The sequence below is a fragment of the Parambassis ranga genome, chromosome 2 (genome assembly GCF_900634625.1).
Source record: "Parambassis ranga chromosome 2, fParRan2.1, whole genome shotgun sequence".
NCBI classification, from domain to species: Eukaryota; Metazoa; Chordata; class Actinopteri; family Ambassidae; genus Parambassis; species Parambassis ranga.
The window spans coordinates 29,076,629-29,095,386 of NC_041023.1; the positions used below are offsets into that span (position 1 = coordinate 29,076,629).

Below are 18,758 nucleotides of genomic sequence, written 5' to 3' on the forward strand. Positions count from 1 at the left end.
CAAGTGAACACAGTGCCTGTTACACCTGGGTGGTACTTTGCCCTCAGGTGGAGGATCAGATGAGATCAGTGAGAGAGATGAAACAGAGAAAGAGAGATCGTCTTTCCTCTCTTCTTTCTTCTGCTGTCTTTATTTTTCTCTTTTGCTCAGAGCAGGAAACTTGGAGAGAGCGAGAGAGAAACACAGGCTGGCACTTGAGTATATTTTCCACTCTGTGAACATGGCAGCAAATCAGGCCTTCCGGTTAATGTGTAAAAGGATGGTGCCACCAGAGCTTGGATGTGTTTCCTTGCTGCAGTGGAAATGTTTAAATCTTCTCACAGTCACAAATATTTGCTTTATAGGGCCTTGTTCACATGTAAAGCTGAAAGTTCAGACTAAAGGATACAGTAAAGGCATTTTGGACCAGCTACTGTGCTGTCTGCATAAAGACTTCAGCACTTAATGTTATTACACCTTGATTTAAGTCGACCATCTTGCAGTTCTAATTTCATTACTCCAAGCTGGCACCAAGTTCGTCCTCATGAGCTCAGATTAGTTAAAATCCAATAGGAATTGCCAATTGTTTCCTGTGTTAGATTTCCATTAACTGTAAAAGAAAAAAATATTTCCCACAAGAGATTCTGTGCCAGCTGGCTGCCAATACTGCTGTGCTTTGCAGTCTGTACCCTGCCATACAGTAGACCTGTAAAAGGGAGAAGAATGGATCAAGAAGATGGATGGAGATGTAAAGATGTATAAAATGTAGAGAGGAAGAGGGAGGGAATTGGGAGGATAGATCAAACTGGAAAGCAGGAGACAAGTGCCATGCCAAGAGGATGGAGGAAAAAAGGACAGATGAATGGATGGCATAGAGCTGAAGAAGCAGCTGAAATGCGAAGAACCGTGAAGACTGATGGATGAAAAGATAATAGAAATAGACTGACTAATGTTGGAGTCAGACTACAGTAGCCTGTTTTTTGACCCCTGAACTGCTTGCAGACTCAGCGCACAGGTTGACGACATTGCTGAGCAATGATAATCCCTTCTAGCCATTTGCGTACTCCTGTTAAAAATCACCACCAATAGCCAATATTTAGATTTCTGCTCTAGCTTATAGAGTCATAATGTAGACTCATCACAGTCTACATTATGTACAAAATCACCGGAGCTCATGAGAGACACGAGATACATACAAAGGAGGAGTGATGGAAATGAAAATGGCAGCAGTCTTTGTTTGAAATGGCTGGTGTTGTAGCTAGGTGGTGCAGTGGTTTGCACTGTTGCCTCATAGAAAGAATTTTCCTGGTTTGAATCTTGGTGGGGCCTTTCTGTATGGAGTTAGTATTCGTCTGGTCATGTATTTTTAAGTTTGGTTTCTATTAGCCATGTACCAAAGTTTTAACCAATACAGCTGAGCATGCAGAAACAAATTGATAGTATTCTGAGACAGCTTTCACATTTGATCTGAACTGTACTGAACTCAAGTTTGTTCAGTTTCACTGCTGGGTTTGTAACAAAGTCAACCTTAGATCTCTTGTATGAGGGAGAAGAAGGGGAGGGGAAGGATTTATGGAAAGAGAGTCAAAGAGGAAAAAGCTGAACTTGCATATGCACAGGGAGGGATTCTGCAAAGATTCCTCAGTTTCACTCCTCAGCTGCTGTTGTATAATCACTCTACAGTGTTTGCATGATTCTGTGAGTACAATGTGAGGCGGTCCTGAAGACAACAGCACGCAGGCTCAGCAAAGTTTTAATGAATTCATTTTTATGCGGGGACCCTCATGTCTCTGTGTGTCTCTGTCTCCTTCGTCTTGCTCCTTCTGTTGCCTGCAGCCTTTCCATCTTCTGCTTGTAAATGCATGACTCGTTATTCCTCCTTGCAGTGTGTTTATGATCATATAATGCAATCATTATAATGGCACTCTGCGTTCAAAAAGATAGAAATCACCCAAAGACTATTTATTTACTGCAACTATTACCCTTGCATTCAAGTGTGTGCGTGCGTGTCTGATGTGATGAGAGCGTTTTGTGTGTGTTTTTTACACATGAATGCTCATCAGTAACAGATGGTCCTCAGACCTGTGTGTTTACTTAGTCGGGATGGAGAGAAAGAGGGAACAAGGTAAATACAGGGAGCGACGGCAGGGGGGAGGAAAGCAGATGGACAGAGGAGAGAGGGAGAGCAAGGAGGACATACAGTACATGCAGAGAACTTAACTGAAAAGAGGAGGATGAGGGAGGAGACCTTCACACTCGGGAGTCTTATAAAACTTTAACTTTAATGCAGAGAGGCAGTGAAATTTCTTTCCCTCTGGTTTTACAAAGACACAGCGTTCATTTTACAGTGGAAAGAAACAGGCGAAAAGTCTCGATTTTCTCTCCTTTCCTGCAAGGCTGTGATTTTGTGAGTTTTCCCTCTCAGTCCATCCACTTTCTCTTTCTCTCCCTCTCTGCGGTAGCCATGTCTTTCCTTATAAGGAGTGAGTTTGGGAAGAGTTGTCGGGGAATGAACAGAGTTACAGTATGGTCACTCCCCCTTTTCTTCTGCTGCTTTTTTTTTACCTAGCTGCTTCTAAAATGTATCTGTCTGTATTTCTGCTTATCTGTCTGGAGGAACATGCCATCTGCAATGTGTTTATGGTAAATAAACATGACAGCTCCGCTCTTCTCTTCTCTTCTCTTCTCTTCTCTTCTCTTCTCTTCTCTTCTCTTCTCTTCTCTTCTCTTCTCTTCTCTTCTCTTCTCTTCTCTTCTCTTCTCTTCTCTTCTTCATCATGTTCTTCATCCTCCACCTTTATCCTCAGAGGAAGAAAAGAAAGAGTGTGTTAATCTGCCTGTTGTCTAATGCCTGAGTGGGCGATGCTTTCAAACTGCTCACGGTCATCACACACACACACACACAGTGTGACCACTGCCTCCAACATTATGCTGTCTGCTGCATGTGTGTGTATCTCTGCGTGTGGGCATTATCATGCATGTGTTTGTGTCCATCTCAATGTGTGTGTGTGCTGTTTTCTGTCACAGTGTGTGTCTGTTTATGAAACGGGGGGAAGCATGACTCACCCAGCGTGCGCAGAATAAGCGAGGGATGAGACGGAGGAGTAATAACGAAGAGATGGTTAATATTGAACGACAGATGAGCAGTGGCCAGAGGGAGGGATGACGAGCGGATGGAAAAATTGTCACTATATTCACAGCGGATTTTCTGCTCTCCTCTCTTCTGCTCTAACTATGAATAGATATTGTGCTACTTAGGTTACAAGGTTTTATACTTTGTTGTTTCTTTTGTTGTGCTGTGTTGTTGGATTATGCCATGACTTCATGTTCTCAGGCCATAAATAAATTCCAGCATCCAATGGCACAGTAACATATCAGCAGTGTCTTGTTCTAAAGTAAACATTTGCAAAATATTTTTGTTACAAGCCTGTTTTAATCCTTTCCTTTTGGGTCCAATAACATACTGAATTTGGTGAATATTTCAGTGACAGTATGATTTGCAGCACAAATATTAAAGCTGCCCACGTTCTTCCTTAGGCATCAGCCTAGTTTTCAAACTGAATGACATCTAGGAAAAGCTTCATCCAAGTGGCCAAATAGTGTCAGTGCATTGCCTGTATTCCGATGTTAACATGCTATCTGTCAGCGCATGGTGCATTTGAACATAAACTCCAAATCATATTAATCATAATATTCTTAAAAATTCATATTAATCATTACAGACATCTTCAAATTTTGAGAGATGAAGGCACACAACTTTGTTATTCCCTTTCACTGCCATCCCATGTGTTTGTGTGAACGTGTGTGTGTTTCTGTGTTTTGCACACAAGTTCAGTATTATATATAATGCTGATGTGTTTCTCCTCTTTGCAATTATATAATATGTATTTTTTACATGCATGACTTTGTTTGTTTGTAGTATACTGTACATGTATGTGTGTGTTTGTGGAGTGTTGACACCCTCCTCTTAGTTCCCTGTGGAAGCAGGAAGTATCTGACAGGGTCAAAGGTGATGCTGTCAAAGGCGACTCAGCAGAAACTGAGAAGAATAACAAGTCTTGTATTTGGTCCCGGCCTCCATCTCTCGCTCTCTCTCTTTCTCTCCCCTCTTACCTCTTTCTCTCTTTCTGCCAAACACAATTAACTCACTGTTTTCTCTCTTCTTTTCGCACTCCGTCCTCCTTATCGCCGCTCTGTTTGTGTTATTTTCTCCTCGCTTCCTATGATATTTCCCTCCCTTCTTCCTCTCTCGTGGTCTGGCATTTCTCAGCAATACATTCCAGCTGTGTATGTATGTGGGTTTATGTGCACTCTGATTCTGAATTCTTGATATGTAACCTTTTGAAGTCATGCCTGCATGAGTGTGTGTGAATGTGTGTGTTTGAGTGTTCATACTGTATTTGCTTGACTTCCTGCAGAAGCACATTGATTTGTATCTGTGTGAGCATGATTATTGAGGCGTGTGTTCATTTCTGTAACTCTGATATACTTGTGTATGTTTCGTGTGAATGTCTCTGAGTGCGTATAGTATAACAATACAATATATAACTGTAATGAGCACAGTGCAAATTCATGTGTGATTCTCCTAACCGTAGTGCTTTTTATACACATCTGTACTTATATATGGTACATAACACTGACTTTAACCAGAGATTTATCAGTAATCCATAGATTTCTTTTAAATGATACATTTGTTAGGGCAAACATAGAATTAGTGTATTTAACAAAATTGAGAAAGACAGTTCTCTTTTATACTTCATGACATATAATATTCAGGATACAATATTAATTTGTCAGAACAGTGAGGCTTACAAGGCGCACATCACCATGGCATTGCTCACCACCACATCACCATTCCTCAGAGCCGCAGCTCCTCAATATGGATGCTCTGCCTTTTAGAGGTCTACCACACTTGGCCAGCTGGGTGGTGGACTTTCAGGAATTGATGGATTCTCATCAGGCTCATTAGCTGCTAACCTTTACTGCCTCCAATGAGGAGGGAGGAAGCTGCAGTATTGCATGAATTTGTCCTTATTTTGTTTACATAAAGGCAACTAACAGTTTATAACATTTGGATAATTGTTAGAATGAAACTGTGCAGCTGTGGCTGCATGCCTTTAGCATAATTTCATACATAGTTGCTCACTTTCCACATACACTCACAAGTATCACTCTGATTTCCAACTTTCTATGTGCAATAATACAAGTTTACAAAAATTTGGAATTCCAGTTAGTTGTCTATTGAGAAACTTATCAGCTGGTTACCATAGTTTGAGGTTTATTTCCAGGGTGGGTCAGTGTTTAGACGTCTGACAGAGGAGTCATCGTTGGCAGGAAGAATAAAACGGAGGAAAAACATCTAAGTGAGAAAAGGGATGTTTTCTCTCTGTCGCTCTGTCTTCAGGGAAGTCCTAGAAATGTCAATGTCAGCTGTCAGTCCACGTGTGAGCTGTGAGGCAGCCAACCAAACCACACACATGGTGATATATTAAAGAATGTTTATTCGGGCCAACAGAAATGTTTAAACACGGCAAGAATAAAAGAGAAAAGAGTTGTGGCTGTCAGACAGCATAAAGCTGAGTGAAGACAGTTGTTACAATATTATCTAATTACCCTTTATTCATTTTCTTCTGTTTATGTGAGTGTACAGTATGTTTGTGATCTTTTCCTTTTACCATCTCTTTTCTCTTCCTTCATATCTAAGAATGTTTTTCTTTGCCTCCCCACTCAACCAGTCTCTTTTCTTGTTGCTTTAATCTCATGCCTCCTTGCCAGTGTTGATTAATGATAGCTGCAGGGGAGTGATAGGATCTCTGCCTTTTATAACCTCTCAGCTTTCACTTTGCTATTATCTTTTTCACTTTTTTTGCATCTCCTGTTTACTTCTGCTCTCCTTCATGCGATTCTCTCTCAGCACTTTGCTACCTGTTTTATTTTTATCTCTGGAAATACTCCATAGCTCGTATGGTGATGACCTGGCCACAATTCAGGTTTTGTGTGACGCATTTAAAAAAGGCCTGGGGACATCATTGTGACATCACACACACGCACACACACATATACTCTTTTTTTGTCTGACTCAGAGCTCGTCATATTATGTTGTCCTCAGCTACGATGGTTGTTATTCTTATCTCCAGCACACTTTTAGAACTCATCTACAGAGATGACAGACACATATGCTGCCTCAGTGAGTCAGTCACTCACACATTGCTTACGTTATCTAGCTCAAGCCGCTTTGGGTGTTGATATTAAGATTCAAATTTAATGTTCTACACATTTCTACACATCTACACACTTTGGTCAATGGTCAATGCTAAGTAAAAGGCACTGATCTACATTTCTTTTTCACCTGTCATATTGGTTCATCTGCTGCTTTTCACAGTAACCAACAAAGGAAAAGTACACATCAGAAAGGGGTGTGGTCAGCAGCAGCAATTATTGAATTAATCATCCTTTTTAGGTTGAGGTCCTAATCAGACTTGCAGTATCAGCAGGACGAGCATAATACATGCTCTACAGGGTGAGGTAAACTGACAGACAGAACAGGACCACCAGAGAAATATATGAGGGGTGAATACCTCATAAAGTATACGTCCCCGGTAGTCCTACAAAACTAGCCCACTGCTTTATGTATTCAGTGATCATTTTGCTCTGTGTTCTGCATTGGTTAGCCTTTGTGTGGACCATAGGTCTAGACACTCCAAAATCTCAGGTAGGTTCTAGTACAAAAAAGGTCATAAAAAAGTGAATAAAAGTTACAAAATATCTCTCTACTTCTCTCCCCCAGCACCTTCAGTGCACCATCCAGGCTTTACAAGATGAGCTCAGAATCCAGCGTGATCTCAACCAGCTCTTTCAGTCTGACTACTCAGAGTCCGGTCGCCTTGGAAATCAGTCTATCCCCCCTCAAGAAATGACAGAGGAGAACTTTCTGCGTCTCCATGGCGAGTACGAGCGGCAGGTCAAAGAACTCTTCCTTCTGAGAAAGACTGTCGAGGAAATGGAGCTGAGGATAGACACTCAGAAACACACACTAACTGCCAGGTAAAAAAGTGTGTCATTTATAAACTGTGGTGATCTCTGTATGGTACTAACTGTGTGTGTTCTTGTCTAACAGGGATGAGTCAATAAAGAAGTTGCTGGAGATGCTGCAGAGTAAAGGCCTCTCGTCACGGGCAACGGAGGAGGACCATGAACGAACAAGGCGCCTGGCTGATGCTGAGATGACCATCCACCAACTGGAGGGTCTGCTGGAGCAAAAAGACAAGGAGATGCTACAACTCAGAGAGGTATGTGTGTGAGAGCGTGTGAGAGTGGTAGGCAAAGAACATGCAATGTGCAGTCAAGCACTCCCATGTGTGCAGGGGTGTGTCTTGCTTGTGTAAAGCCAGATGTGAATGTGTACAAATCAGTGTGTCATATCCAGGGAAGGCCCTTGGCTCTTACAGTAGCTTTAAACAACACAAAGGCATCTATGCATGTAAATAAATTTATAATTTATACGCTTACCTGCTTTCTGCACACTTTTCTAACATGTATTTCAGTAGTTGCAACTTTCCCTCCATGAAGGTGTTGGTGTTTTATACAACATCTCCCCCTAGTGGTAGTATTCTGTTAATGCCCAACAAATCATGGCTCTAAAAAGGATGGGCACACTATAGATAAAATGTCTTTTTTAGATGCACTTTAATAAATCTCTCTCAGGTATTATCTCGGAAGCAATAATTTACAACGTGGTGGAAATTTTACACAACAGAATACAATTTTCACTTTGCAGTTTACAGTTACAGTAAAGAAAATAATTTCAGAATTATTTCACAGAATAAATAATGTTATGACACAAAAGTACAAGAAGTGGTACTTTAGTACAGTTACACAAATAGAGTGTATCTGTACAACTGGAATGGAAAATAATGTATCACAGACAATAAATGACTTGAAAAGGGCCACCAAAAATGTTTTTTTTGGGTTTAAAACAAAGTTAGGAAGTACAGTTTCTGCAAATGATTATTGCCCATCTTTCCTCATATTGCATCAGTGTGCTGGACAGAGTTTTTCTACAATGTGAAACACAAAGCAGAAAGCTTCTCTGGAGGATGATTATGTAACATCTGAAAGATGGCTTCAATTGTAGTGCTATGTAACGTAGCTGAACTTCTGTCTCACTAACGTCCTGCTTCGCTGCTGATGACACTTCTTTTTTGAAACATTGGTAACTTCACTAATTAAAGAATTCTTTGCAGCTTTCTGCAAGCAACATTGAAATCATTTAACAACACCCCTCACGGGAATGAGCCTGGTGGGCAGTTAATAAAACTGGCTTAAATCTAAAGAAAATCTAAAATGCAACTAAGTACATTTACTTTGGATAAGTGTGCGTTTGCTTGTACCATTTCAACATGAAATGATTTGATCTGAGCGTGTGTGTGTTTGTGTGGGTATTCATAGCATTCCTTCCAGCGCCTCTAGCAATGGCACCCCTCTCACAAATGTGAGTTTTTATGCTACCCATGCATTAGCCATCTTTGTTAGACCCTAAGTGTGTTTGCTCCAAAGAAAAGCAGTGATGCATACACGGCTGTGTCCTCCCCTCTGCTTTCATTCACTCCCTGCCTCCCTCTCTCATACTCTTTCTCCCCATCCTGTCCTCTTCTTTTTGTGCCTTTACATCTTCCTCCCTCTTCTTTCTCTCCCCTTTGGCTCTTACCTCATTTGACTAGGGAGTTGTAATGTGGTAACAACTGTGAGACAGATAGGATTGTGTTGCTTTTTTCTTTGTAGTTTAAAAAAGATGTTTTAGATGTTTTAAGTATGATTTTTAAATATCACACGAGATTGGATTTGTTTATTTGAACTGATTTTTTAAATGTATTTATTTTTTTAAGCTGTCAGGTTCGATTACTTGTTCGCATTGAAGGCTTAAACGGTGTCAGATTAGTTAGTGTCATTTCTCAAAGCTCATACAATGTGGGATGATCGGATCGACCCACGGAGGCTAAAAGCCTGCGCTTCTGCTAGAGGGAAACATCTCCTGCCCGCATCTCCCTCCATCCCCATCTCTCCCTCTTTTCCTGTGTCTCCCGCTATCCCTATCCCACCTTCGTACCATGTGTCTCCCCCTTACCAGCCCTCTCCTCCTTTCTCTCCATCACGCCACCCTCAGTTCCGTTCATCTCCTTCCTTCCCCATGCCTTCTTCTCCCCCCCAGCGCCACTTCATCCATCCTGTTGTCCCACCATCCTCCTGTCCTCCCCACTTCCCGTCTTTCGTTGTCGCTTCTGTCCATCCTTCCCTCCAGCACTCACCATCTTTCCCCGCTCCTGCCCCGCGACCCACACCCGCCATCCAGCCCTCCCTTCACCCCTATCCAGCAGCTGCTTTTGTCTCTTCTCCTGGCCGACCCTCTCCTCCCTCTCACCATCACTGTGTGTCTTCCTCTTTGTCCTCTGCTGACCATCGTGGTGTGTGTGTCCCTCAGGAGCTGCACAGGAGATACGAAGCAGCTCCAGAATCAACAAAGACCAAGGCCCTGCAGACAGTCATCGAAATGAAGGTAAACACATGTTTTCAAGTATTATAATATTAATATTAGCTCAAGTCCTCAATAATATTCCTCAGTCTGGTTGATGTCGACCTTTTTTGATAGAATTCGCAGCCCTGCACATCATTCTGAAATATCAAAGCACTATATTTTATTTTTCATTAGAATCATGGCAGCTCTCGTCTCTGAACATGCGTGTGTTTGTGTTCTGGCAGGACGCTAAAATCAGCTCTCTGGAACGTGGCATGAGAGAGCTGGAGGAGGAGGTTATGATGCTCAAGTCCAACGGCGCTTTGAGCAGTGAAGAAAGGGAGGAGGAGATCAAACAGATGGAGGTCTACAGATCCCACTCCAAGTTCATGAAGAACAAGGTGAGGGACATGCACAGACACACTAACATACACACCTATAGTGGACAGCTACACAGATGTTTCACACTATATTCCTGGCTTAGATAAAAAGCATACATTTAGTTCTAATTGAACGTCCTGGAGAGCAGAACAATGAGTTTTTTGCCTCAGTACCATCTGTTTGAGTTGTGAATGCGTCTCTCACCTGTTTCATTCTTTGTATTTTAAATAGCTGGATTTTTTTTTCTAACTTTTTTTTTTTACATTTAACCTTGAGGGAAACAGCTCCACTCCCAGGAACAAAATAGTGTTGGTGGGACTCATTAAAACCGCAAACACAGTACTTCTGTCATGAGTGGAGACAGTACAGGAAATCCAGCAGTTTTGCTTGTCTGAGATGAAATGTGTTTGTTTTTGGTATCTGTATGTCGTACATTCCAGAAGGAAGTAGTGCTTTTTCATTTTCATCACTGCATCTGTTTTAAAGTGAGGCAGCTGGACTTACTTTTTTTTGACAGCATTTCACCTCTGATTCAAAAACTCCTTAAGTTCTGTTGTTAAAGTGTATCCTTACAGTACATTCAGCATACGGCAACGGACTTGTTCACACATTTCACTTGCTGTAAAATGTCTTGGTTTTTCTTTATATGCATTATATTGCAGCATTTTGTGCCTGGGATTCCATGGGTTTTCAGCGACTGTGGCCATGGTGTGCTTAGGTTGCTTCTCTTCCTCACACACCTCTTACTTATTACCCTGAAATTAATTGAGGAACAGACTCATTCTGTCTTTAAAATTTGTTGATGAGTAAAGGAAGTGAGGGAAGGCTCTCAGAGGAGCACAGAGCAACTGTTATATCTGGTCCAGTCAGTAGTGGTGTATCATATGAAATTCAGGTTTTTTGTATAGAATTCTGTTCAAGCATTTTTATTGTTTGTGGTGCTGAAACAGAATTCTGTTGCTTTTTACTAATAATAATAACAACCTGTTTTTGCTTATTGTTACTGTTATTCTTACTCAGCTCCATGTTTGTTTGTAAAAATGTTGAATTTTTGACATGCTGTTGGTAGGCACTCTTGCTTCTCTTCCTTGCATCTCTGTCGAGATAAAGAGATAAAGATGCAAGAAAGAGACGCATGTGATGGAAATGAGGAGCCATACTGCTACCATGGTGACGCCCTCCTCTCCTGCCAGGTTGAGCAGCTGAAGGAAGAGCTAACTCAGAGCCAGTCAGAGAAGGAGGAGCTAAGGCAGCGAGTCAATCAGCTTCAGCAGGAGGTGTCTGCAGTAAGAGACACACCTCTGTGTCTGCTCCTTCATTCTTTCTTTCCTTTTTCTTTCTTTCCTTCCTGCCCTCCTTTTGACTGGCTTGTGTAGATATCCACTAGAATCCCAAAAATATGACTGTGTTCAGACTGCAGGAAGTTACTGTAACACTGATGTCTGCAGTCCACACAACAACCTGTTTTTCTGACATTTGTAGAACAACATGGACAATGTTTACTTAAGGAACGGTATTTTTTTCTCACAAAGTGACTAAAATAACTTCACATTCTGAGTTTTTACTTATACAGTATACAGTATATTTTTTACAGTGTACAGTTGTTTCTAGCAGTCTGAATCATACAGTTACATGTATTAACAGAGCTTCTGGCTGTGCTGTGTTACTGTGTGTATCACTAACCTGTTTCTCTTTACTGCATGAATTGGTTTGGGTCCATTCTTTCTATGTGTCACGTTAATACAATGTAACAATGCTCTCGCACTCACATCATTACCTCCTATTTTTATTTAGATATTTTAAAAAATATTGTGATAATCCTTAGGTACCTGAAAGGGTGGACCCTGACCCTTTAGAACAAATATAGCTGAGAAGAATTGAGTTTAATAACTATTCTGACTTGTATGAGTGTCTAATGTTTTCTTTTCAGGAGAGAAATTGAAAAACAAAGCTTTTTTCCCCTTATATATTTCATCAAACACTGTTTATTTGTAAGCAGTAGAGCTTGCAGACGATCATTTATACTGCAACATACAACATTCAGTACAGACATTTTTTTGTCATTATAATGTTTAAAATTCCCAGAATATAACAAATTCTAAAATTGATTGTATGGACCAGTTATATATGCGCTATATACCATACATACATAAAGCTAAATAGCCACCTTGTTAACATATCAAGCTGGTGTGGTAAGCCCAAGTACCTTGGCAGTGCTCAGCTCTACTTACGGTAAAGACACTGTTTGCTCAGCTGTGAGGGGTACATGTACCACTACAGACAGAGCTGAATATGAGCCAATACATTGTAAATATGAAATTAGAGTGCGCTCTGCTGGACAAACTGCATAATTTCACTATTTTCATTTTTTATTTATTTTATGGGCTACATTATATTTTTGTGTCATATACATATATATTGTTAATACAGACACATCTGTTTTGGTCAAAAATCAACAATAATACTAACTTTGCCTTGAAGTAGTCTGTGCCAGTATGTGCCCTTGAGCAAGGCAGTGAGCACCACTGTGTGGTCCAACAGCAGCTGGCTCTGCTTGTTAGTGCAGAAGTCAATGAAAACTGTAATAAATACATATTTAATGCTCAATAAATGTTAATTCCTCGCTGAATAAAGTTGTAGAAATAAAGCAGTACACAGTCAGCTGTCTGTACTGCTTATTCCTACACATATTTCCTCTTTTACAGCTTAACATGCACCCTAGAGCAAGTTCCGCCCTTGTAGAGCTTGTAGTGGATTTCAGTACATTATTCAGTCCTGACATTAGGAAGCATGTTATCCTCTCCAGTGTACACTCTGACTGGGTCTTTCTTCTTTCCCTCTTTGTGTTGTGCTTGTGTGCCCCATTAGATGGACCAGGCGAAGCAGGATCTGGGTCGTAAGGACAGCGAGCTGCTGGCTCTCAGGACCAAACTGGAAACTCTTAACAATCAGTTTTCTGACAGCAAACAACATGTTGATGTTCTCAAGGAGTCACTCACTGCCAAGGAACAGAGAGCTGCCATACTTCAGACTGAGGTTAAACTGCAAACCTTTTATGGCTGCATGGCATCAGTGATGTATTTTTTGGGTGTGTAGCTAATGTTTTGTGTGTTTGTGCACAGGTGGATGCTTTGCGCCTCCGTCTGGAGGAGAAGGAGTCTCTGCTATCTAAAAAGAGTCAGCAGATATCAGAGGTGACGGAGGAGAAAAGTACTCAGCAGGGAGAGATCACTGACCTCAAAGACATGCTGGATGTCAAGGAACGCAAAGTTACTGTTCTGCAAAAGAAGGTGAGAAGAATGTTGAGGTTTCCCTGTTAACATACATGCACAAAGACTAGAGAGTTAAAGGAGTTTTCTCCTCCTATGTGTGTTTATGCTATACGGTCTAAATGAGTTTTTACTTACACAAAATTGTTGTAAAGAATTTAGACAATTAAATGCATGTACTACCATGACCACTAGATGGTGCTGTGAGACTGTGTAGATTAGAACCGGAGTCATAGATAGATAGATAGATAGATAGATAGAGAGATAGATCATTATTAGTTGAGAGAAAATTGTGGGGGAAACTTTATCAAAATATTCTGTTGATTGTCAGGGTTTCTAAGCACACTGCCACACGTGTCAGACAGGTAAGCAGGAGGTCACATGACTGCACAGACAGTGTGGGTACACACTATAACATGTAGACCAACATGTATTCTTGTGCATGAGCGTCTCTGTGGTGATGCTGTCAGTTAGATAGATAGGCCAGAATGACCCCTTGTATTGCTCTCTGGTGCACACACACACACACACACACACACACACACACACACACGTACGTCACTGTCATCCTGACACACTTGTCAGATATGTGGGTGAAAGAGCTTTTGTAAAGAGACACAGAGAATAAAACACACCCACTGTAGTGTTTTAGAATGCAAGAGTGGATGATCTAAGCCCTTTTGTGTGATTTTTTTTTTAACTACAATAATTCACCAGTTGTAGAAAGCACTGTAGAAATGGGGGAAACTGTATGCTGTTAATTGATACAGACAATCAAGCAGACAGACTTAAAGCAAGACAGGGAGGGGGAGGAGAGAGACAGAGTGTGTTTAAAATCAGATGCATACTAATGAGTTCCATTTGTTTAATAAATGATGACCTCTGCCGTCTTCAAATAGAATACAGTCCAGTGTCTGAGAGGGAGACAGATGCTGCTGACTCCTCCCTTATCAAATCTCCACTTGGTTTCCTAATTTTGCCTTTTCAATACAACTATTATATTCAAAAATGCAATATCATAGCATAAGATGAATGATAAAGGTATACATATGTTTTTCTGCCATCCCCTTCATTTATATGTGTATTTTATGTGTATACTGTATGTGTGTGAGTGTCTGTGTATGTCAGCCATTCAGCTGTTTCAGGAAATGCTGACAGGATCAAAGAGCCTCAACGCCTCTCACTGTCAAGTGTGTGTGTGTGTAAGAGAGAGAGAGAATGAAAGAAGGAGGAGAAGGATGTGTCAGTCAAGCTGTCAGGTCAACTGTTGATTAATGAGGTGCTGGAAATGTTTTACTGTATGAAAAAACCCACTCTCACAATCTCTGCGGTACTGTAAGTGTGTGTGTATCACCTGCAGTGGAGTCAAAGGTCGCATACCAATCTGGACTTTGTGTTTTTTTGTGAGAGGTTGTCAATCAGTAGATTTCCTATCCTCTCTCTGGCAGGAGAAGAATAGACAAACACAAAGAAAGGGAGGGCTGAAATTTAGCAATTTTACCACCCAGGTTCACTCAGAATACGATGTTACGCACACTTTCAATATTTTTTTTTCCATTCTTTTTTTTTAATCTGATTGTGTTGTTTTTTTTCAGTTCAAACATTTGTTCCATCCATTTTTTAATGAAGACCACATATTTGACATAACTCTTATAACTTTGTGATCTCTCCCTCTCTTTATCTCTTTCACATATACTGTATCTTCATGAGCGACCTCATTCACTGTATTGCATTCCCTTACTCTAATGTTAAATCTAACATTAACCCCACAACTTGAAGCATCAAACAGTCCCTGAAGGTTTGTGCTGAAGTGACCAAAATCAAGGATTCAAAGATTCAAGTGTCCTCACTTTCCCAAAAATACGCTCTCTCAAGGACTCCAGTTGATCCTCACAAAGATAAACACACACACAAAGACACACACACAGACACTCAGCTTAGGCCAGAATTATACACAGAGTCACAGCGTTCTTCAGTTATTTCTGAAAATGAATCTGTTACCGAATCACTGTGAGGACGTGGGAGGAAAGAAAGGGAGAGTGTACTTGGAGGAAGGGGTGATGGTAGCAATATGAAAATTATAATTACTGAATGGCTCTTATTTAGCCATCAGCTTTTAAATATAGCTTGAAATCTTTTCAGACATGTACCAACTAATAATAAATACAGTTTAAACGAATGCTTCAAATATATGTAGCATTTTACAGTGCTGCTCATATACTTAGTATTATGTGTCACATAAAACTGATCAACCTTCTTTTTTCTGTAACAGGCCAACAGATTTGTATAATTGAATATTTAAATTTATTGCTATCAGCATATACAGTGTTTCAAAGGGGGGGAACTGTGTCTGGGCTGCCATTGAACTGCTAACAAGTTGCCAAACATGGTATGGATTATAAATCAAAAACAATTTTCTCATTTTGTCTGCAGATTGAGAACCTCCTGGATCAGCTGAGGGATAAAGAAAAACAGCTGAGTGGTCTGAAAGACAGAGTGAAGTCTCTGCAGACAGACACCTCAAACACAGACACTGCGCTGGGAACACTGGAGGAGGCTTTGGCTGAGAAGGTATGAACACACACACACACTGCTACTCAACCTCAGGTCACATCTCAAGCAAGGTTACATTAATAAAACCTCTGAGCGAAGCGGCCGACCACCCACATGTCAACCAAATGATTCCAGATAAATGGAAATGAACCAATAATCACACAGGCTGTTTCATTATTGAATCATTCACGGCCTGGTTTCATAACAGATTAGGAACTGTCCAACATGCAGCCTCATCGGTCACTGTTTGTGTCTGAACATCAGGTACTGAACAGCACTGAGCCGCCTGTTTCATGGCTGTTTAGACTGCTCTGCAGGGACTCAACCCTGATTCTGGGAAACGAACCAGTGACACTTACACTTCAAAGTGTTTGATGAGAATATATTTTTGTACTTTGATGCCGGACTATTATGTTACCAACTCAATCTCCTTTGCACTTGCACAGGAAACAGGGCTATTAATTGTCCAGTGACTAATATTCAGGGTGTCAGCTAGATGTGTGACTTTTGGCAGGAGGATGGAGCCCTTTGCAGGCCTTTTCATTTATTTTCATTTTTGTTGCCTTTTATACTGGTGTATATTAATTTCTTCCTTTGCATTTAAATCTTTACCTACAAAGTTTTTATTGCCCTTTTTTGAACATGTGTGAGGTGATTTAGATGTTCATGTCTTACAATATTACCCTGTCAAAATGGAGACCACTGAGCTCCAACTTCATCTTGGAGAAGAGTTTATAATCTGAGCGTACCTTTAACACCATGTCCTCATGAACCTCCTTGGATGAAAAATGAGAAAAGTTAATCAGAAAATGAAAATACTGTTTTTAGTAATGGGTGGCAAAAAGAAGAAGGTTCCTGGTTTGAATCTGGTTGGGCCTTCCTGTGTGTTTTCTGAATCCGTGTGTGGGTTCTCTCTGGGTACTCCTGTTCCCACCTACCAAAGACGTGCATGTAAGGCTGAATGGGGACCCTAAATTGGCTGTAGTGGTGAGTGTGACTGGTTGTCCAGTGTGCAACCCTGCCTTTAACCCAATGACAGCATATGCAGCCTGCCTTTAAGACAAAGTGGGTAAAAAAAGTTAATATATTTAAGGTAAATTCCAAACCAGCCTCTTAAATTTCACACATTTTTGCTTAGTTATGTTTTGGTTTTAAACTAATTTATTTTATGATAATTGGCATTTTATTGGGAACATTATTAGTTATGTAACCCTAAATTCTAAAAACTATAAAACTCAAATGAGTCCTCACAAAGATAGAATTTTAACAACACGCACTTGGAACAGACAGTATACTCTCCTTGGGTTTGTGCATTTCTTTTTGTATGTGTGAACTTTTGTACTTAAACTGGCCGCTGTGTTGTTCTGCAGCCTTTGAGATCTGCCATTGTGTTTTAGTGGTTGTGAATTTTACATGTACTGCCAAAACATATTACGTGTCTAAAATCACTGCTGGCTGTTAGATCCTGTCAAACCTGCCATGTATATAAAGTTTAATGCGACTGTTATTAGTATAGAAACCTGATATTGAGTGACTGTGAATGACTGCTGGAGTGTATGAGGTTATTTTATTCTCTGTCTGTTTCTCTTTTTCCATTGCTCCCTCTACCTTAACTACCTTTTTCTCCCTGTTCTCCACTTAAACTTCTACCCCTCCTTCCTCTCTTCCTCCTCTTTCTCTGTATCCAGGAGCGGATCATTGAGCGACTGAAAGAGCAGCGGGAAAGGGAGGACAGAGAAAAGGGGGAGGAGATGGAGTCCAGCAAGAAGGAGCTAAAAGAATTGAGGGAGAAAGTCTCCCAGCTGCAGGCTGACCTGGCTGACCGCGAGGTAGAAGAACACGTCCATATTTGTGCGATAAGTTTGAAAACATGTTCTCTCCCTCTCTCCTGCTCTGTGTTCCTGTCAAGAAAGCGTGATTGATCTATCACTGTAGAACAGGCCTCAAATCCTCCCAAGGTCCTTGCGCTGAAGGACAAAATAGTCATGTTTCCTTGACAACAAAATGTGAGGCCCACAACCAAGAGAAACGGTGATCAGAGCTGAATTCTTCTCGCTTTGACCTTTATGATTTGTGTGTAAAAAACACAGCACAGACAGAGTGGGAGAAACACAGAGTGACCAAACATTTTCAGGGTCTGTCTTCTCTTTATTTACCCTGCAGCAGCTCAGTAACACAGCAGGAGTGTTCCAATTAAATAAGAAGAAAGAAAAATCACATATATATTAACAAAATCTCCCTCAAAACATGTATCACAGGAGTAATCTAACGAATTACAATATTATTCATATCTAACAAGTCTTAACTGATTTAACTGATCAGTACCAGAGTCATCTTTTTTTTCCAGGGTCATCTTGAGCAGACAGATACTGCGTGAAGTGTGGTGTTGATTCAGCGGGTGACATTCACAAGTGTCCATAGCAAACCCAGTGCACCCAGTGTGGAAAGTTACCGTCGGAATTAGCATCTCGATTAATAGCATGGCCAACACTACTATTTGCACCTGGTTGGCAAGCCAGTGTGGGCATTTACACCTCGTTGCATTGCATGGGGTAACAATGAACCAAAATTTCCAACAATGCTGTTTGCACCATGGTGGCTGTGTACATCTGCTTTGCAGTGCATGGCAAAGTCAGTTACCCTGCTATCTTCAGCTTTATATGAGCTTAGCGCATTTTATACAGCCTCAGCTGACTTTCTTTCTGCTACAAGGGGACATAGCTGAGGGGGGCTCTATGGCTCTGTGAGTAAGGAGCTAAAGACTGTTCTCACCCAACTGCAAATAGACACTTCTTATCAAGCTAGGCAAAGTTAGCTCTAACAAACTATATCTTTAAAGGAGTAATTATGATGTTGTAGAAAAAGCAAGTCTTTGTGCCCTTTCTAACTTGAGCTAATTTTAGTGATTGTAGGGTCATAAAACCAGTTTCGGTCCTTTTTGGATAATTTGAGAAATACATGGAAAACTTGGAGAAAATAAGCATTCCTCTCCACACTGCTAAACACAGATGTGGGGTTCATCTGACAACAGCCGTATATATGTGTACCTAAATATAATAAGAGTA

At 40.8% G+C, this 18,758-nt stretch overlaps 1 protein-coding gene across 8 annotated transcripts in view; it reads left to right on the top strand.

Moving 5' to 3' along the window:
* The window catches only part of LOC114432161 (ELKS/Rab6-interacting/CAST family member 1-like), a 104,318-nt gene that overhangs the window by 11,724 nt on the left and 73,836 nt on the right, over window positions 1-18,758 (top strand). For 5 of the 8 annotated variants that reach the window (XM_028399994.1, XM_028399993.1, XM_028399996.1 and 2 more), the window contains exons 5-13: window positions 6,767-7,023; window positions 7,097-7,268; window positions 9,458-9,532; window positions 9,736-9,891; window positions 11,065-11,157; window positions 12,740-12,907; window positions 12,994-13,161; window positions 15,574-15,711; window positions 17,382-17,522. In XM_028399994.1, the coding sequence (XP_028255795.1) occupies window positions 6,767-7,023; window positions 7,097-7,268; window positions 9,458-9,532; window positions 9,736-9,891; window positions 11,065-11,157; window positions 12,740-12,907; window positions 12,994-13,161; window positions 15,574-15,711; window positions 17,382-17,522 (1,368 nt within the window). The remainder of the gene's footprint in view (window positions 1-6,766; window positions 7,024-7,096; window positions 7,269-9,457; window positions 9,533-9,735; window positions 9,892-11,064; window positions 11,158-12,739; window positions 12,908-12,993; window positions 13,162-15,573; window positions 15,712-17,381; window positions 17,523-18,758) is intronic. The other 3 variants (XM_028399995.1, XM_028399999.1, XM_028400000.1) reach the window with 1 other exon arrangement.